At 37.7% G+C, this 21,102-nt stretch overlaps 1 protein-coding gene across 2 annotated transcripts in view; it reads left to right on the top strand.

Moving 5' to 3' along the window:
* Positions 1–21,102, top strand: part of INO80 (INO80 complex ATPase subunit) — a 62,412-nt gene that overhangs the window by 15,882 nt on the left and 25,428 nt on the right. For both annotated transcript variants that reach the window (XM_014869234.2, XM_014869235.2), the window contains exons 9-25: positions 38–241; positions 1,502–1,697; positions 1,877–1,944; positions 2,264–2,473; positions 3,061–3,141; positions 4,287–4,382; positions 7,000–7,059; positions 7,631–7,773; positions 8,839–8,923; positions 9,424–9,541; positions 9,915–10,000; positions 10,965–11,132; positions 11,580–11,713; positions 12,391–12,458; positions 13,580–13,673; positions 14,771–14,948; positions 20,336–20,476. In XM_014869234.2, coding sequence (XP_014724720.2) covers positions 38–241; positions 1,502–1,697; positions 1,877–1,944; positions 2,264–2,473; positions 3,061–3,141; positions 4,287–4,382; positions 7,000–7,059; positions 7,631–7,773; positions 8,839–8,923; positions 9,424–9,541; positions 9,915–10,000; positions 10,965–11,132; positions 11,580–11,713; positions 12,391–12,458; positions 13,580–13,673; positions 14,771–14,948; positions 20,336–20,476 — 2,130 coding nt within the window. The remainder of the gene's footprint in view (positions 1–37; positions 242–1,501; positions 1,698–1,876; positions 1,945–2,263; positions 2,474–3,060; positions 3,142–4,286; positions 4,383–6,999; positions 7,060–7,630; positions 7,774–8,838; positions 8,924–9,423; positions 9,542–9,914; positions 10,001–10,964; positions 11,133–11,579; positions 11,714–12,390; positions 12,459–13,579; positions 13,674–14,770; positions 14,949–20,335; positions 20,477–21,102) is intronic.

Raw genomic sequence — 21,102 nt, 5'->3', positions numbered from 1 at the left:
CATTTTACCACTGTTCCCAAATCTTATTTCCCTCCAGCTTGCCCACCAGTGCATGAGGGAGGTACGTAGAGCTGCTATCCAAGCACAGAAAAACTGTAAGGAAACTCTACCACGAGCACGTCGTCTCACCAAGGAGATGCTTCTCTATTGGAAAAAGTATGAAAAGGTGGAAAAAGAGCATCGGAAACGAGCTGAGAAGGAGGCTCTGGAGCAACGCAAGCTGGATGAGGAGATGAGAGAGGTATAGCAAAATCACAGATTGCTGATATTGAAACTGCTGAGGAGACACAGAAGTGACTGGATAATTTGAGTTCCTGAATCCAAGCCATGAAATTCAATTACTCTGTTTCAGTGCTATTCCACATACTTCTTCTGGTATCTTATTTTTGTTTACATAATTATTGTAATGTTAACAAGAGGTGATTTAAAAAATCTCTTGAAACTGCATGAATTCTCTATAATTGAGTGAAACTGAGGAAGAAATTAGAGAGGCAGTACATGTCTCACAGACATACACAGCTCAGTGTTGGTAAGGGCCAATGTTTTGTAATGGTTTGTACATCTTTCTGGGTTCAGAAGGGAAGACGCTTTCATTGACATTGAATTTTTTTTGTCCTTTCTTTTTCCCCTGCTGTAAGCTGATACTGTAATTGATGTATGGGGCACAGAATTTTTCTGTGCTTGCTTTTCTGTTGGCCAACTAGCAACTTCCTGGACTCCATTACAGAGTAAAAGGGATTGAAAGAAAGAAACTTTAAGAAAGTTTCCTTGTAAAAGCTCTCTAGTGAATCTGTGGTTGTTACTTTATGTGTGTATACTTTATATGAGGAAAGGTTGAATCTTCAGAATGCCTTATATTTAGTTTTATGCTTAAATTATACTTGTATTCTTTGTGTTCCTCTCTTTCTTGCAAATCCATAAGGATTTTGTGAAGTTTTCTGCTGACTTAGGTTAATAGGTATTTTTTGCCAAAGCCTGAGGGTGAGCAGAGCTTCTGCAAGGTCTTGCTGAATGCTGAGTAATGATAATATCTCAGCTGTATGACCTTGTGTACTACCATAATTCCCTCTACCACTAATAAGTAACAGAATGTGAGAGTGAGGTTGCCATGAGAGCATTTCTTAACTGCTGAGTTCCTTTACTACAGACCACTAAAGTCATGCTATTTTTCGTTGAATTATTTTAATTTTTCCGTGTAAACAAAACTTCTAAACTTTCTTTTATTAGATTACGGTGTTTTTGTCATAATTACTGAATTCTAAAAAACTTTCCATTTGCAACAATTTTATATTTTAATATAGATATTTGTGGAGTTGGTCAGTGTTCTTATTGTGCAGCTAATAATGTAGCACTTAGCAAAGTGATGTGATATAATCTAGGTAGATTAGTTTTTGACACATTATTATATAATTTTTTTTTGTTTCATTATATTTTTAACATTGAACTCTTGTCCTGTCTCTTTTTCCCCTTCTTCTGTTTTTGGTAAATGCTCTTCTCTTAGGCTAAGAGACAACAGCGAAAACTTAACTTCCTGATCACACAAACTGAATTATATGCCCATTTTATGAGTCGTAAACGAGATATTGGACATGATGGGATACAGGAGGAAATCCTGCGCAAACTGGAAGACAGCTCTACCCAAAGGCAGATAGATATTGGTGGAGGAGTAGTGGTCAACATCACCCAAGAAGATTATGGTAAGTGATTCATCTACAGTCCTTTTCTTGCACTTTTTTGAAGTGTGTTATCGTGCAAACTTGGCAATTTCGAGCACCACATGCTTCTCTGCAAGAGGGACTACTGCAATTATTGGAATTTATCTGTGTGTTTGGATGGTTACTGCTGCAGAGCTCTAATATGGATATGGTATTTTCAGATAGCAACTATTACAAGGCCCAAGCTCTGAAGAATGCTGAGGATGCTTACCAGATTCATCAAGCTCGGGTATGTGTTTTTTGGATCCATGAAGTAGAAGAGCAAGCAAAGTAATTGGCATAGGCCACAGTACCAGGATCTTTCATAACAGCTGAGTCAAATAGGTTAATCTGGGGGCCAGATTCGAATTTAATTCCATTGACACATTTTGTGCTAAACAAGTAGAAAACCAGAGTACAAAGATTTGGGCTATGGCAACAGGCTCATTTTCTCTTTGTTTCTTGTGAGTATTGTGTTTTAATGTGAATTGTAAAGCCTTTTACACTACAGTTTTTTGATAAGTTAAGGTATTCACCATCTTATGCATTACTTTGCTCCTGCTGTTCAGACCAGATCATTTGATGAAGACGCAAAGGAGAGCCGGGCAGCTGCTTTACGAGCTGCTAACAAGTCTGGCACTGGCTTTGGAGAGAGCTACAGCTTAGCAAATCCATCTATCCGAGCAGGAGAAGATATTCCACAGCCTACCATTTTCAATGGAAAACTGAAAGGTTATCAACTGAAAGGCATGAATTGGCTGGCCAACCTATATGAGCAGGTATATTAGTACATCTTGCAAATTTTTGTAACTTCTGGGATTATTTAAGTCATTAGAGTAAAGCTGGCCAAAGGAATGTACTGTTTTTAAAAAAGACTGTGTATAGTTGATCTTTAATGTATTTGGAAGAAAGGAAAGTATTAGGTAGGCCACATACCAGTGTTCTTGATTACTTAGGACATAAGAGTTTGAATCGGGCATTGAGTTCAGTATTCTTTGTGTGGTTTATACAGCTGTTTATCACTTAGATCATGCATGGAGGAGACTTCCTGCTTGGAGTTGCATACTGTCTCAGGCTTGGGTCAGCTGATAAACTGCAGGCAGCCTTGTTCTTGTGAGTGTGCCCAGGTCACAATGGGATCATGAAGTGCAGAGAGATTTAGGGGAAAAATTAGACTGAGAGATCAATCAAATACAGTTGAGAACAATTACCTCTCAAGAGCAGATGTAAGAGGTGATAAAGGTTCAGAGTGTCAGAGTTGTTACAGTGAGGCTGTTCTCACTCAACTCAGTAGCAACTGTTCTGCCAGTTGTTTGTAGATTAAAAAGTAATAAAGCAAAGGTGTTCATTTGTGGATCTTTTTCAGGGCATCAATGGAATCCTGGCAGATGAAATGGGTCTGGGTAAAACAGTACAAAGTATTGCTCTCCTTGCACATCTGGCTGAGGTAGGTGGATTGTAGCTTGTTCCTAGGTAGTATGCTTGATACAAGATGCATACTTTTTACATGTTGGAAATTAATTTTGGATTATAAAGCTTAAATATCTTAAAAAGTATTTTATGCATTGTTTTCAAGTGGGGCCATTGAAATAATTATAAATATGTATGTATGTATGTCAGATTTTATTTATATAGAGTTTCCATTTATTCACAGAGTAATATCTTCTCACTTGCACTGAATGTAAAAGCCTCAGGAAAGAACAAGTTGTACACTTGATGGTTCACTGAGTTTTACAGATCATAGTGCTCAAATTCTGAGCTTCGTGGCAATTAACATTAATTTCCATATTCCAGTGGGTTTTTAGGAAGCATAATGATTCCTCAGTGCCAGGACAAGCAAACAAACAGAATCAACAACAGGAGCTTACTTATTAATGCAGAAATAGATACATTTATTTCAAAAAATAAATGTCTTGATTGCAATCCAGTCACTTGCCCTAAATAGGAGATATCAGTGAAGTGGTACTAGAGGCAAAATTAGCTGCACTAGTGACCAAGTGACAATTGTGTGTATTTCTTTATGTAACTGGTACTGTTGGCCAAAATAGTATAAAGGTGTGCAGAGCTGAAGGTTCTTGAGTTCATCTGTATGGAAGGAATACAAGATAAGCTTGTCTTCCTGTGACACTGCACCTTGAGGTTTTAGGAAGGTTACACAGGGCTTTATTCTTCTGCCTCTCCCTTATGAGGGCCAGCTTGTAACTGCTAATATATTAATGGATCAACTCAGTTATTCACCAGAGAGTGCTGTAATTTGTGATGTGGCAGAGCAAAGTATTTCAGTGCCACCTGAAGTTCTTTTCCTTATCAAAATGACAGTCTGTTAGTAATGTGAAGGAGGCAACTCTCAGAAACAAAGGAGTTTGTTCTGGGAACAACTTTGCTGTTATGAAATAAGTCTTGGTTAAACATTAGATGTGCCCTGTTTGATTTTCTATCACCCTGCTGTGCTGGGAGAGTTTTGCTGTGTTGCATACAGTCCTCTCTCATGTAGCCATTGTCATTTAGTAGCTGTAAAGCCATATCAAACTATCTCTATATCACTTCCCTTCAATTATTTTTTTAATTTAATTTTTTATGTGTGTTTTTCAGAGAGAGAACATCTGGGGACCTTTTTTAATAATTTCACCTGCCTCTACTCTGAACAACTGGCACCAGGAGTTTGCCAGATTCGTACCTAAATTTAAGGTAATATCCGAGGAAATTCTTTCTGTTTTCTCAGAAAAAGAAAGAAGTAAACAGGAACAGAGTAAACCATTTTGTTCTCCTGAGTTCTGTGTCACATATGGATGGTTACTGACCTTGGAATATCAAACTCTGTAATGAGCCTGTTTCTGGTATTTTTTTCCATCATCCTGTTTTTTTCTGGAGTGTTTAGTTATCTAGGGCTTAAAAATCTTTCTTTAATCACATGACTTTCATTTTGCATCGACTTAAAGACATCTTCTTAGTAAGGAACTGTATTAGGTCAGCAAATGGATGTATAATTTTAATGTGTGGGCCTGGCAGCAAAACCAAGAATTATATATCAAGTTTTATGTAATGTCCTTAGGGTTAGAGCTGTGTTTTCAATAATTCATATGAATTTGAGTCACATAAAGATTATGAATTTGAGTCAGATAAAGATTGTATGTGAACAAATGCTAAACAGATAAGAGGGAAGCAAAATGTAGGTATTACAGAAAAATAGAAGAATCATAGACATGCAGTTAATAATCAAGAAAAAAGAAGTGAAGCAGATAAGAACAAAAAGATTGGAAGTAAACAAGTGGCGTTTTTCAGATATATTGTGAATGTGAAAACATAGTAAATAGAAATAGTTGCTTGCTTTCTAATTTACTATTTATTATCAGTTACTGAAAAACAAGCTGCTTATCTGTCCCCCATTGGAAAGCAGTGGAATGTTGCAAAGGAAAATTTGAAAAGAAATGTGTACTGCTAAAACAGTGCTGCAATTTCAGAATTCAGGATAGTGTCAGAAGCTTGCAGTTACATCTGCAAAGAGGAGCAGATCATGGTTTAAGTATTTGGATTGTTAATATAGTAAGCTTTGATATGAAGCAGTCTTGATGGGTTTTTTTGAAACATCAGATTTTTCTTTTTACAGAAAACAGTAGAAGACACCTAGTTATGAGTAACCAGTATACCAGTGACATCAGGCTAATTGTTTGAATGTCTTGACTACTTTAAAAAGTGTGGGGAAAAAACTTTGAATATATTACTATAAGTGATACTTGATTTTTTTTTTTATCTGGGGCAGGGCAAAATTAAAGGACTTAGCTTTTATCACATAGCTTGCTTTGGAGATCCCTGATGAGACTGTATGTTGGTTGTGGTGTTGTGTAGTTTGAGGTATCTGCATGAGGAGAAGAGAGAATAGTTCAGTTGTGCTGGAGCACAGTTCAATACTGGATTATTCAAGTGACTTGCATTTTGGAATAAATTGGCATCACCAAGCCTTTAAAGCAACTAATGAAGAAATACAAACACTTGTGTTATTGAGGAGGTACTCAAAAGAAAAGAACAAGCCAACACAACCTAAAAAATCTATTTGTGTCCCAAAATAATAGGGGCTCTTGATTAGAAAACTTGAGAGCTGTTGGCCATTCTGCTTTTTCTCACTTCCTTTGATCAGTTCATTGTATAGAATAGGCAAGCAAGTGTTTATGCTTTCTCCTTCTCAGGAATGAAATACAGCAAATATTTGAAAAATGCAGTCAGGATGCTTGTGAAAAGATAGTTTTCTCTTTTTTGATTTAAACCCTGAACTGTTTATGTCATTGTATAGCTGTTCTTTGGCATGCTGATTTTACTGCATGCTGATGTTTACCTCATCCATGGAACAAAACATATTTAAAAAAAAAGCTTTCTAAACTTACTGTCACATGTTTACAACATCAATCAGTCTTTTTCAACCAGTTTTGTTTCTGTCTCTTATCATACAGAAGTGTGCAGTCAGTTCTGCTTGTAGTAAATCACAGTGAATTTATGTCCATGGCAGAATATGTAAACTAAAAGACAAATCACTTTTCAATCAGTCTGGTTGTTTTACAAGCATACTTATTTCAGAACAGTAGGAAGAGTATTCAATTAAAGGCTTTTTGAACCTGTCAGTTGAAGTTGTAAGACTTTTCACCACCTCATTCTTCCTTCCTCCCAGACCTTCCAGTCTTAGCTGACTGTAAGTCCTTCCACCAGGCAGGAGATGGCAGTACAATGTTATTAACCAGTGACAGGAGTCAGTGCTCTGCAAAGTCTGAGTAATAGGACCTGTGCAATTTTGAACTGTAGATAGTTTAACAGATTTCTCTGGCAGTAGTGCTTGCTTTTAAAATTCTTATATTAAATATATCCAGGCCAGACATTTTAACTCCATCTCACGTTTTTGGGGTCAGTTCTGAATAGAAAACCAACAGGACCGTGGGGGTTGTTAAGCAGACAACAAGCCCTCTAGTCCTCTAGATTTATTTATAGTTCAGTGCAGACCTCTTTCTGCCATAAGCAAAGTATAATTTTTCATTTTTAGAAAAACCTGACTAGATGGTTTGTGCTAAATGCTAATGGGCATTTTTAGATTCTCAGCATAGCTTGATCAGGCCAAGTTGCTTGATATACATTTTCCTGCAATGCTCTTTTTCAAAGTATTTTTAAATGCTTTCTGATTTTTCTCGGTGGTAAAAAAGATAATTACCCTTTTTGTTGTTTTGGAGAAAGAGGTATGTAATTTTGTAGACTACAGACTAAAATTCCAGAGCTGACGTCATTATTTGTAAATAATGTCTTTCTGTTTTATTCACTGTTTCAGGTGCTACCTTATTGGGGAAATCCCCATGATAGAAAGGTGATCAGAAAGTTCTGGAGTCAGGTAATACCAGCATAAATGTGTGCTTTGACTTTCTTTGTGCAGAGTAAACCAGAAGCTGTTGCTCCACATCACCAAACTAAACTAATGTGTGGATGCAGAGTTTCTTCATTCCTGTAGTAGCATTTTCGTTAAGATAATGAGGTCTCTTGTGCTGAAGAGCTTTACCAAACAGGGCAATTCAATGCAATGTGGAGTTCAGATGAAGAACTAGAGCTCTGTGAATAAAGCAGGAAGTTTCAGTGTCGAGGCCTGTTTATTCTGTTTGAGTAACCTAACTCAGAATGCCCCAGTCCAGAATCCCTGCAGTTCTGTCAAGATTGTTCCTTATTTAACAATAGCGTTTTGTAGGGTTCAGTACCCAGGTCTTGTCTTGCACGTTAAGAAGCGTGTGAAATTGTTCAGGGGTGGAAGTCCAGGTCCACTAGTTGAGTAACTGTGATAGAATTAATTTTAAAAGTCAGCTGGGGAAAATGCAATAGTAATGAGAAGATTGTAAAACAGAAGTTTGAAATTACAAGTTGACAATGTATTTGCATTATGCGGACATTTGTTTCTTCTTTTGTGGTTATAGAAGACACTGTATACTCAGGATGCTCCTTTCCACGTGGTAATTACCAGTTACCAGCTGGTAGTGCAGGATGTGAAGTATTTCCAGCGAGTGAAGTGGCAGTATATGGTGCTGGATGAAGCACAAGCACTCAAGAGTAGCTCCAGGTAATAAACTAACTGGAAACAAAATCTTTTCTGTGGATCAGCCTCTTGGAGGAATATCAAGAAAGCATCAAGGAACATATATTGATAGAAGTTAAAATTGACACACATAAGACCCCTTAAGTATCTAACCTAGTTAAATATCTCTATAACTCTGGCACTGAATGAATCCATTAGGTTTTTTGCTTTTCGATTTTCCAAATATGTAATATGTAATTAAAAGGTAGCTCTGGAGCAGAAACTTGTACGGAGCACAGGACAGTTAAAGAAAACAGTGTGAAATGGTGTTCAGTTTCCCTCCTGACTACTCACAGAATTCTGCCTGGTGAATGGCCTGTAGTCTTTAGCTTATATTGCTTATATTGGCTCCATTAAATGCATTATTTTGATTCCTTATTCAGTGGCATTTCCAGACATGAATGAAGGTCAGAACCCCATGAGTACTGTTGGCTGCAGTAAAGCCCAATCTGTGTCATGAGACTCTGTGCCAGAAAATTTTCTGTTTGTTTTCAAGTAATGGATTTGTCCGTCTTTACTTTTGTAATTGCTTTCCCATAACCTTTGTCCAAGTTGCCACTGTGCTCAGTAAGTTGAGGACTGCTTTAGATGCAGCCTCATTCTGACCAAAATCTTCAGCATTTTTGGGAAACCACCTCTCTAAGAGGATTTTAATACTCAGCACTCCTGTCACAGTAGACTATATGCTTCTTCTTGTAAAGTCTGAAAAATACATGACATTCTGATTGAACGTACCTGTTTCTTTTGGAAAGTTAATTATTCTGATAATGAGATTTTATTAGTAAGAATTTGTTTTAAAAATGAATAAAAAAGATACTTAGAAAAATAAAATAAATTATGCTCTTTTAATTTTTTTTTAAATTGGAAAATGGCTACTTTTTCCTGTAGCTGACTTTTGAAAGACTGGGAAGCAGCTGTTATAATTTTGTCCAGTGATTTCCAGAGACCATTTGGGAAACTCACTGGAAGTAGTTGGCCTTAAAGTACCTTATATACCTTTCATATCAGTCTACAGTTTTGTCTAGAAATTATTCTTCTTTTATTCACCAGTGTTCGTTGGAAGATCCTACTACAGTTCCAGTGTCGAAACAGATTGTTGTTGACTGGGACCCCAATCCAGAACACAATGGCTGAGGTATTTGAGAGCTCACAAGAGTGGATTTTTCTTTATAACAAGAATCCATACTAAATATATGTGAACAGTTGAGAAACATGTTGTATTTGTGTGATTGTGAGATCATGCTCGTAGCAAATCACTGACAAATATGGATCAGCCCTGGGAGGGAAAAATATGAAAACTTGCCACACATTCAAATAAAAGTAAAACTAAAGATATTTGAAGTAATAGATTACAGGTTGAAATCTAATTCTAGTGACTTTTCCTTTTGTTGGCTGAAGTAACTATGCTGTGTTTCTCCCTGCTTTCTAATGGGCTTTTTAAAAGTTGGTATCTGTGGCATTTTGGAGGGATGCAGGAAGAAAGTGCAGCTGGGGTTTTGTTTTATTTTGCCATGTCTCACGATCACTAGTAAAGCGATTTTGCTTAAAAAGAGCTGCAAGATTTTGGGATCCTCAATTACCTTGTCCAGAGTAGGATGACTTTTGCTAATCTAGTGTTTTCTCCTCTCCTTTTAGCTGTGGGCCCTGTTGCATTTTATCATGCCAACACTGTTTGATTCCCATGAAGAGTTCAATGAGTGGTTTTCTAAGGACATAGAGAGCCACGCAGAGAACAAATCTGCCATTGATGAGAGTGAGTGCAGTGTGTAACTGCTGTCATTTTTATATTAAGAATCTGTTGCCTTTTTGAACTAACAATGGCTAACCTTTCTATGAGCTGCGGCATCTAAAGCAGAGGATGCATAATGGGATTGGAACATTACTGGATTGTTGTCAATAGTTTATGTTGAAATTTCTGTTTCTGACTCTAATATAGCATGTGTAATGAATAGAAAAACAGTATGGCACAGCACTCATTTAGAAAAAGAAAAATCAACAGAAATATCAACTCTATGCTGTAAGAACTCACATGGGGAGAAGTGCTGAGCAGTAAGGGACTTCATTTGTGGTAAAGCACCATATAATTTTCTTCCTTGAAGTAATTGTTTTCTTTCCCTTTATTTCAGACCAGCTATCCCGCTTGCACATGATCCTAAAGCCTTTTATGTTGAGAAGAATCAAGAAGGATGTGGAAAATGAACTGTCAGATAAGGTGAGAAAAAGTATTTCTTTGGAGTGAGCTGTATTGTCATAGGTCTGTTCTGGATCTGATTTTTGCAAACTCATTTGTGAGTTTGCATATCTGGAATTTGACTGTAGACTTCTCTTGGAGCTTCACTTTCTTGCACCACATCCCAGCAATTTCATTAGATGTGAATATAACTGAAGAACCTCTAATTAACAAACTTTTTTCCAGGGGAAGCATTTTGTTACCAGTTTAAAATTAAATATCTTTAGTCCTGATTAGGTTAACAGAAGTATCCCTAATAGCCGGGAAGGAGATTGATACAGCAATGACTGGGTGATGAGCATTTCAAGTTGCCTTTGTGAAGGATTTGGCAAGGGTTTAGGATTTTTTTTTTGCCTGTACAAGGTGAGAAATACATAGTGGCAGCACCATGCTCTTCTCTCTTGTCAGCCTCTTAATTTCACATGCATGTTAGCAATACTAGATAATCTTATGGTGAACAGTCCCCGGGTTTTGGCACCATTGGCTGAGAGACATCTGGTTTGTTCTGATGTGCTTAATAATTTCTTAGTCTGTGGACTTCCCACAGACACTGTTGTTGTGATGCACCCATTGCTGTTGGGCTCCTTACACTCCTTATTGTTGCTCTAAGTGGGGACCTGTAGGGTGGTAGAATTGAAGTCAGATTTTAAACTGATCAGCTGCAGGTGTGATGTCATCTTCTTAAGAATGTCTGTTTACTTAGTTATGTTCACGTACTTTCAGAGGTCTGTCTCCTAAATCCTTACACAAGCCTTCCAAAACACACCTATCAGATAAGTCCTTTCCAGGTTAGATCCTTAAATGCAAATCTGAATGCAACTGCCTATAAATGTATTTTTTGAGAAAGCTATGTTTTCCTCAGGATGCGTTTCAGCTTTATGTACACTGATGTCATCATCCTTCATTTTGAGATAGAAATTACTAAATCTTCATTATCATTTTGCAGATTGAAATTCTTATGTACTGCCAGCAGACAAGTCGACAGAAGCTCTTGTACCAAGCTCTGAAAAACAAAATCTCTATTGATGATCTCCTGCAGTCATCAATGGGCACTACTCAGCAAGCACAGACCACCACTAGTAGTCTCATGAATCTAGTCATGCAGTTTAGGAAGGTAAGGCTATTTTAAACAATAATTCTTGAAAAGTATGATCGTTAATTAGCACAGAACTAAAATACAGCTTCTAGAAAACACAGTATTTTAAAAAATCTGGCATAGGTAAGCAAGTTTGTATGCAGTTCAGTTGTGTTTTGGATGCAGTGTAGCATGATGTTGGGTGAAGAAGAGCTTTAGCCATATGATGCATGCATCTGCTAACTGGTTTGGTTACAAAGGTTAGTTTGGTTGAAGGAGGCCATTCACTTGGGAACAAGAGCTGTTATGTGAAAAGCAAAAGATAGGATGCTGTATTCAAGTTTGAGCCGATACATTAAAATAACCATGCAATATTAAGCAGTACTGAAGTTTCAGTGATCATTTGTCATGGCTGATTTGGGATGTAGATGCTGCATTGGACTAAGTTCATTCCTCCCAGCTTTTGACGTGCTCTCTGTCTTACAGGTGTGCAATCACCCAGAGCTGTTTGAGCGACAAGAAACTTGGTCTCCATTTCACATCTCCCTAAAGCCATACCAGATTTCCAAGTTCATCTACCGTCATGGACAGATCAGGGTCTTTAACCACTCACGGGACAGGCAAGCCCATTCCACTTCCTATCCAGTTTAGCGTATTTAGTAGTCTTACTTACACTTATTTTATTTTTGTAAGTCCTAATCACAGAATATCCCTTTGAGTAAGAAAGACAGGAAAAGGAATCTAGAGTTGTTGCTGATGATGTGTAGTAGAATTAAGCTTTAAGATTCTTAAAACAAAAAAACCCACCTGGTTTCCCTTCAGTTAGTTTTCACATTCCAAGAAGCTATCAGTATCTGTCTGTTGCAACATGGTGTAACATGAGCATCTGCTACTGTCTTGACATCTTTTAATGCTCACCTTGGATGAGGAGAATCTGCTCAAGTGCAGTTTGCTATTTTCTCCAACCATGGCAATTCCTGATTAATTTTGTCTGTATTCAGTTATGAGAAGTGCTAAGGGAAGAGACGAGAGAGACATGTATGAAGACAAGATCAGCTTTTCTAGGACTATAATGCAATTCCACAGCCAATGATGTGTCTCAGTGTCAAGTTAGCAGTGCTTGTAGACTGATGGCACTTTCCTTCTACTGCCGTGCTATTCCAGATATTCAGAGTGCTAAAATACTTAAAATGAAGAAGTTAACGGCTACTCTGTATCTTCTGCTGATTGTGTGATTGAACATGTTATGTGTTAACACCTTCTTAGTGATGTTTCATTTTGTTCATTTCATTTTTAGGTGGTTACGGGTTTTACTTTCGCCATTTGCACCAGACCACATCCAGCAGTCTCTCTTCCACAGGAAGGGTAGGTTTACAGTCTTGGGAAGCAAGTTGGATTTTAATATATTTTCTTCAGGGGGAAGGACTAAGAGGCCAGATTAATTAGTTCTCTGAGATAATCTCATCAGAGTTTACTAGAATTTTGAATTTTGTTAGTATTTTATGTAAATTTCATTTGCTCAGAGAGGAGAGAATGGAAAGCAGCTGGAAGAATCTGTGGATAACTTGTCATTTAATTACTGCTTCAACCTAGTGCAGTATCTTAATTCAGTCTGTCTTGTTTTAACTTGCTTCAAGAGATTACTGCTACCTTTTTAGTCTAATGTGAATTTTTCACAGATTCAATTTTAAGAAATCTTGGATTCTTTTCAGTACATTCTGCATTGTATCTTAAATTGCCAGCCTACTTTCAACTAGAAACTAGATGAGTTGCAAGTGACCCAGAATCTATCAATGAGTAGAAAGCCCAGAAAAGCTGCTGGTATTGACAGATACAATTTATTATAGATGATCGAATATTTTTCCTACAAGAGCTAATTAGATCACTCAGCTGCTGGGATGGGAAAATCTTCAGAAGTCTAAAGCAAGAGAGATACTGGCTGCATTACATTGCTGAAATCTGTTAGCATGGACCTCTTCAGCTAGTGTTGAGGCTATGCAATGCACATGGGTGGGCCTGCAAGGCTTTTCCCTTACAATACCTGCATCTCCTTCTAACCTATTTGAGTTTCTGGGTGAGAGGGAGCATGTGAGACAGGCATCCTGAGGTGTGCATATTCTGGTCAGCTGTCTGGAAGATATTTGTTCAAAATTGCAAATATGCACACTGCCTATTGATTCTTAATAAGTGAAACAAATGTCCTTACTGGCTGCCCTTGAGCTTAGAATGCATTTATCTTTTTTGGTAAGTGCCCTTCTCTTGCCCACACTGAAAAATGAACTGGAATGTGGAGTTGGGCAACAGAGATTCAAATTGAATTTTCAGTATTTCTAAAAGATTTAGGTTAAATTTGGATCTTTTGTTTACTCACCTACATTTGTCATGTGTCATAGAATGTGTATCCTGAATTGATGAAGTAAATTTAGTTTTCAGCTATGAGTGTGTGTGAAGTGTGTTGGCCTAACTTCAGTATTTCTGTGACCTAGGCATCAATGAAGAAAGCTGTTTTTCTTTCCTCCGGTTTATTGATGTCTCTCCAGCAGAAATGGCAAACCTTATGAATCAGGGACATTTAGCCAGGTGAGGCCAACTTTTTTTTTCTCTTCTAGTAATTACAGGAAAAGTACAGAAGATGTCAGTCATTCCTCTCTAAACCTGCATTTTCTATGCCTCCTAATATTCCTCATTTCTCTATCATTATCTAATACTAGAACAACTTCTAGAGTGTTCCTCCAGGTATTAGGCACCATTATTCAATGCAATTTTTATGCCCCTGTCACAAGAAACCCCGTGTTACAAAGAGTTGATATTGTAAGCACACAAGGTGGTCAAAGGGCAAAAGGAGAGTTTACTTAGGGTCATGCTGCAGATTGCTGGCATTATCAGGTGCAAAATCCAGACTTTGGAAGGCCAGTTCAGTGCAATTCTTACCAGTTGCACTTGAGCGTATGTTTGAAACACACGTGGAATAAGCCTGTGCTGTGGTGGTTGTTCTTCAGCCCTGAGCCATATTACCTGCTTTGCATGTCTTTTTTTTTTAATATGGAATGGAATTCTGAGATGTAGGCTTAGCACTGGATTTATAGCATCAACTAGATTATCTTGAAAGAAGAGGTGATCTTTTTAAGTTACAGTGTACTCTGTAAAGGACTGAGTGAAGTTAATAGTGATTGTAAGGAATTTTAGACTAAAAGTAAGTCTTTATTAAAAATAGAGATGTTCTGCTTTAGGGCTTTGTAAGTGTAATATTATTTTTCTGTTCTGGTTATTTTGAATTACTGTTTTTGACTGCACTTCTGTAACGCAATTCAGATTTCTCTTGATATGTCTTGATGGTATTTATGATAAATTCTCTATTCATTAATAATGTATATGTAGACTAATTCACAGAGAAATCGGTGCAATTTCAAGCAGTAGTGGCTAACTGAGGCTTGGCCATTTTAGATTAAGTGCTTCAAAGTATATTCTGATTTCATCAGTTAAGCCACCTTAGAAAAACTTGAAATAAGAATAATTTGAAGATATCTAGCAGAAATCTTTTTCTTTAAGGCAGGACCCTGTAAGCTTAATATTCTGAAAAAAAACCCATTTCTGTCAAATATAGTTATGCTGTAAATATATTTAAGCCTTTCTTTCACAAAGCAGTGAATAAATGCATGTCCTGTGTTTTGTTTCAGATGGTTAGCTCTTTTCCTGTCTCTGAAAGCATCATACAGGCTCCATCACATGCGTTCCTGGATGGAGACTGAAGAGGACAAAGAGCAGGGGTCATGTTTTCTGAGGAACAGGGATTTCTTGCTTGATGTAAATTTCCCACTGTCTTTCCCTAACTTGCACAGCTGCACTTTGCTGCAGGTAAGCAACATTTCTGTGATCTGGAGACAGTAGCAAATCCTCATGAGTGAGAAATGGGGAAAACCATTATGTCCTTATAAAATAGGGAAAACAACCTTGGAAATGGAATAATGATACTGTCTGCTTTTTAGATACAGTTAAGAGACTTTAGAGTGCTGAACAGAAAAATAGTTTAACCCCCATCTCCTTCCCATGTGGCATTACATTTCAAAACTCCCTATAATGAATAAAGCAGTTGACTTAGAAGATTTCAAAATATTACTGGAGCACCAAAAATAGATACAAGAGCAGCAGAACTAGACTCATGATTTGTCGGGTATAGACTATATGTAAGCTTAAGAGTTTTGTAATGTTTTTAATGTGCAAAATGCTCGTTTTCAGGCTGAAACTGTTCTTTCCTTGTCAAATTCAATACATTGTTGCGGCAGCTGGGGAAAACAGAGACCAGCCTGACAATGTTTTATATAGTTGGTGGACAAGCATTTTCAGTGGTGTTTTTCTACTATGAAATTTGCTTCTACTGTTCTCTGGTAAATCCAGATGTATTCAAATTACTGTGTAATGCAAGATCATTTTTGTTAATCTTTGGCCTAGGATATGTGTGAAGATTTTGCCTTTTTATGACTACATTGCAGTTGATTTCCTGAGTTAGATTAAGGCTCCATTGATTCAGTTCACTGGGAAATAAGTTCACAGAAGTGATAGCATGGAGTCAGGAAAGCATCTAGGGCAGTTATCAGATATGCAGTAAAAAAAATCTTTTCTGAAACAGTGAGATTGTGCCAAATTTCTCTAGGGAATATTGCTTCTGCTCATGAGTCTGGAAGGGGAAAAGAGATAGCCAGAATTCAATTGAATAGTGTGTAGAGGAAGTTGAAATTGAAGACGCATAAGCAGTAGGAAACCACCTTGGACTTGGTGTCATGTTTTGCAGCGTTAACAGCAAAGCCAACAAAATGAGTCCTCTTAGTTATCAAACAAAGAACTAGCCAAGTTCAATGTGTGTGCCTGTTAACTCTGGCTGTGCTGGTATTTCAATAGTCTGTGTTTCCGTGTCGAGCTTGATAAAATCTCTATGCTATATGAATTTGCTTTCAGTTAGTTTTTTTAGGGATTACAGTCAGCTGTTTCTATAGTGCCTGCACTGCTTATCTCTGAGATTGTGGTGTAGCTCTGTCCTCTTGTTGGTATGGTTAAGCAGAATTTGTGTGGTATCATAAGTGTGGCAGTAAAGAAGATGGTATCAGAAGTTGTGTGCTCTTAGAGAAGGTAGCATTCATTTTTACATATGAAAAGAAGGACGATCTAAGTCCTTACATAGCCCTTGGTTTGCCATGTATGAATATCAAAATTAAAACCATTAGATTTTCTGAAGGACAGAAGGTGGATTAAGATCATAGATTTTAAATATAAGATGTGGAATGTGCATGTGTAGGTTTTAATATTAGTGATTAAATGTAAAGCATTTGGATAGGCCCACCGATACCACAGTCTAGCAAGATTTAAACATGAATTTGGTTTCTCTATTCTTTGAGGATGTTAGTACTTGTGTCCTAGGGGTTCCCAGGGCTGTTGGCTGTGTGTAACTAGTGACTGTTGCAATTAATACGTTCAATACAGAAAACAGCCAGCTAAGGAGCAGAGTTCTTCAGTGTGTGCAATACAGTGTATTTGTGATAACCCCACTAAATCTAAAGGAAGAATAGCCCTGCAGTTGTGACAGATATAAAGCTGTTTTCTAACCTGCCTATTAGACAAGTTACCACCTGAGGCCACTTTAAAATAAGCTGAATTTACAGAATTTTTTTTGCAGAGCTTGCATTTAGAACACCTTTAAAGAAAAAAAAAGGGTGGTTGGGGAGTGCAAAACCTAAAGGAGAGTTGAAAAACAAGCTGCCCTTTACATGCCTGTCTTTTAACACTGCATATTATTGCAAGTGAAAATGAACTAACTTTTTCCTTACCCAAATGGAAGAAGCTTTCAATGTAACATTCCCCAAGGCTTCCTCTTGGGCTTCATAAGATAGTAACGTGTAGGGAGTGAGGAGGGTGAAAGAAGAGGAAAAAGGAAATGGTAAAAATCTGGAAAGGCTTTTCTTAACTGCTCAGATCAGCATTTCCGATGTAAGAGACAAAGTATGAAAATAAGTCAGTAGAAAAGGAAACATGTTTATTTTTAATGGATATTTCTGAAATCGAAGTAACATCTGTCTAAAGATAGTATTGTGTTTCATCATGTAAATACAGAAATTGTTTGCAGAGTGTGAGGTCTCTTCATTGCCCCTGCTCAACACCTCCGCACAATATGTATGAATTTGTATGCATTGAATTAAACTAATGTAAAATCTGCTCTCTTTCCATGAACCCTTCTCTCCTTTCCTAATTTTATTTCCATTAAAAAATTTAGGAGTGTTAATGAGTGTAAGATGCGCTTAAGATCACCCATATTTATGTGCAGCTCTATTTGCAGTATAGGAGAGCCTATTCCATGACTTATTTTGGATTGCACAGTTGTAGTAGGTGTGTACATTCATGGGTTTCAACAATTTTCCTCTTTGGTTTCTGGCTTTGTTGTACTAAAGTATGTGAGCCATTTCAGAGCTGTGGCTGTGTTCAGTTCTGTAACTTTACCCAGTCTTTTCCATGTGTGTGGTTGATGGGAAGCTGATGGGTTGATGCTTTTCCACTGTCCCTGTTATATCTGGTGACTGCTCCATTCATGAATACGTATCAGCTGCATATGTCAGAATTCAGAGGGATGTTTCTTACGTGACCTACTCATAATTTGTACACAGGAATCTGGCACTCAGACAGATTAAAGCCCAGCTACAAATATTTTTCTCTTATTTGGGATACCTTCTTGAAGCTTTATTTATGTTTCTTCTTAAGTACTTCAATTGCCCTCAAGTCATCTAAATAGGTCCTTGATATTATTTTCCTAAAGAGAATTAAGTAACAAACTTGCATAGGTTTGGAATTACAGTTTGTTAACTTCCTGTCTATCCATTTAATGTATTCTGACTTTCCCGGAAATAATTATCAAACCCCTCTATTGACCAGGGTCACAATCAGTATGTCAGTGCTTACTGTCATAAGACTTACAGGAAAGCTCTTGTGACTGCCTGCAGTGATGATGATTCTTCATAAAATCAGCTGTACTCCCAGTGTGAGGTCCAGGGGTGGGGAAGAGAGAGGCTTTGAGCTACAACAGTTGTTTACTCTTCTCCCTCTAACTCTGGCTGTCCTTTCTTTATTCTCAGCTGCAGAACCCTGCATCTGCTGATGCAGGCATACCCTGACACATCCTTGTATGAGCCAGCTGCAGAAAGCCTTGTATTTTCATGGCTGTTGAATTTTTAGTTTGATTGGATGTGTATCTGAATAGGCTTCTGGAGCGGAGACAAAACTACACAGGAAGTGGCACAGATATATCATGGGAAAGGACTCTCCCTTTTCAGCAGCAGTGTTGGTGCTCTGTTGCCACTGTTTCTGGCTCTCAGATGAGTAAGCCAACATTCGTATTCATTGTCCACAGGCATGTATTCCCAGCCCTGTGATTCCCACCCTGCTGTTTCAGCACATAGCCTGTTTAACCAGGTGGTGAAGCATGTCACAAAACTCACTTGGAGCGGAGGGGCAAGGGTTTGTTTTGATCTTGATCAACATCTTAATGAATATAGACAGCTAGGCCAACAAGAAGGGGCTCTGTGGGGGCTGGAGTAAACATGTGAAGCAGTTGTTGCTTAAGCCAGTGTTACTAATTAAGAATTGTCAGCTGAGTAAGAGCCTGGTTTTGGGATCACTTTACATTATCCAGTGCGAGCCAAGCTTTGACCTGTGCTTTTTAAAGCTCTGCTGAGTGTCAGTGAAGGACTGCTGTCAGCTTTAGGCTCTCACCTTTTATATATAGAGAAGGAAATGTTCAGTCAGAGTATGAACTTTATTTTTGCCAGCTCCAGCCCATACGAGTCTTGCTGGCAGCAGCCAAAAGACATGCTTAGGGGCTAGGGTTGAGTGCAGGTAATGCTGGCATGTATGTACAGTCAGACTGTTTTCCTCTCTTGTCAGCAGGTTCCAAATGATATGTGCTTGCCATCTGCATCTTGCCCAGGGAATGGAAATAAAAGGGCCCAGAATGCATGATCCATAAGAGACTCCTGCTGTTGGTGTTTTGTAGCATTTTTTGGCCTACATAGAAATGCATATATCCAGTGTATGACCTGCTATTCAGAGTGTCTGTTTCTATCATGTATCTGGATGTTTATAACTTCAAATACTGGGATTTCATAAAATTGGGAGGCTCTGTAAAGAAGTAGCATGCCATTAATTTTGCTGCATTGGGAACCGGGGCAGAAAAATACCAAAACTTGAAATCCTGTTTACCTTTTACTTACATGAGCTTAAGTGCTGGAATTGCCAGAAGGGCACATCCTGTGCTCCTATGGCAGTGAGAGGTATACCTCTTAATGCTTCTAAAATTATTGCTAATTTCCTATTGTGAACAGAATAATGCTCTGCATACTACAGGAAACAAATATCATCTAGAACTATTGATCTCTATGAATATAAAAGAGTCAGAATAAAAGCTAAATGACAGAAATGTCTTGGTCTATAAAGCAGTTTATTTCATTGTTTGATGCAGATGTCTACAATAAAAAAGGAACTATAACTGATGCAAACAAAGAAAAATCAATTTTTTCTTATTTTTCTGTGTAGAGCTGAGCATCTTCAAAGAGCTTTCCTTTCTTTAAACTGTACTGTCATCTGAATGTCCCCACTTCTGAGTCAGTGTATTTTTCTGTAGCAAAAGGACATTTTGGCCAATTTCAGGTTTTAAACATGGGTTTGTTCATTTGTGCAACCCTGCTAGCACTTTTTAAATCTTTAGGATAATATTTAGAGCTTTTTTGCACAGGAAAGAAAGAAAAAGTTGGAAAAGATGTAAGTCTAAAGATACCAATGCAGCCTTACTAAAATTGTATTTTATTTTTTCTCTCTGCAAAGTTTCATTTTAATTCAGAATAGATAAATGAGTAGCTAGAAAACACCCCGAGGGTCAGACCTACTAGAATATTCCTGTACTTCATTAGAAAAGCTAAGGTCAAAAGGTGCAAAGGTGGAAAAACTTGTTTCTGGTTCCAGCTGAGCATCAATACAAGTGTTGATATGATCTATTCTGATTGCAAACAATTCCAGATTTGGGTGCTCTGATAATTACACAAAGATTCTTTATATATTCACTGTAGAAGATGTGCAGAGTTTTCCTTCTTCAAAGAGAAATACGTACAGAATGTGCTTTGGCTGTCTTCCTCATGGATGGATACAAGATTTGAGAGCAGTATTTCTTCATAGACGTAGTAACTTCTTAATTTCAATTTTGTTTTCAGAACCTTGTGTTCAGCAGCCACTGTAAAGCAGTTACTGGCTATTCAGACCATGTCATATACAGAAGGAGATCAGCTACCTCATGTGTACGATGCTGCCAGGTGACTGAGCTGCCGTCCTTCCTGTGCATAGCCAGTCCACGGGTAAGTCCAAGTTCACTTGTAAATTATGTATTTTCCATTGTGTTTTTAAACCTTGCTGGAATTGTGTCTTAGGAACACAATGATATATGACTTGCTTTTAGTTGGGTAAAACTGTTGTGAGGATATCCTTTTGCTGCAGTATTCAATAATGGTTTTTTCGTAGGGGAAGTGACTGTAATGTGTACTGAGGGGAAAAGGAAAGTTGTAAGATGCACCCAACAGGAGTCATTCTGAGATTTCACTTTCTCTCCTAGTACCTAAAGCAATTATAGAAGAGATACTAAAGTAAATTATTAATTGATAATCCAAGAAGGAGATTTAGGTATAATATAAACAGAAAGAGATGATTGTTTGGTCAACTCTGATGACAAAAGAGGGCTGGGAAGCCATGTTTTTTTGGAAAGAATGTTTGTTTTCTCCCTTATGCTCCAGAGAGGAAATACCAAATTGCAGTATATAATGATGACTCAAGTTGGCATTTTCGGATATTAAGTGCTACTGCATGAGGTTGTCCATCATCTATTAAATGAATTTTGAAATTAATTTAGTTGAAGTTTCCTGGGCTGACACAAGAGACCTTCATTAGGTCTATGGCTACTGCATTCCATGTTGTTGGATCTTGACAA

This window comes from Sturnus vulgaris, chromosome 6 (genome assembly GCF_052056855.1).
Source record: "Sturnus vulgaris isolate bStuVul1 chromosome 6, bStuVul1.hap1, whole genome shotgun sequence".
NCBI classification, from domain to species: domain Eukaryota; kingdom Metazoa; phylum Chordata; class Aves; order Passeriformes; family Sturnidae; genus Sturnus; species Sturnus vulgaris.
This window is presented reverse-complemented; position numbering and strand designations above follow the sequence as displayed.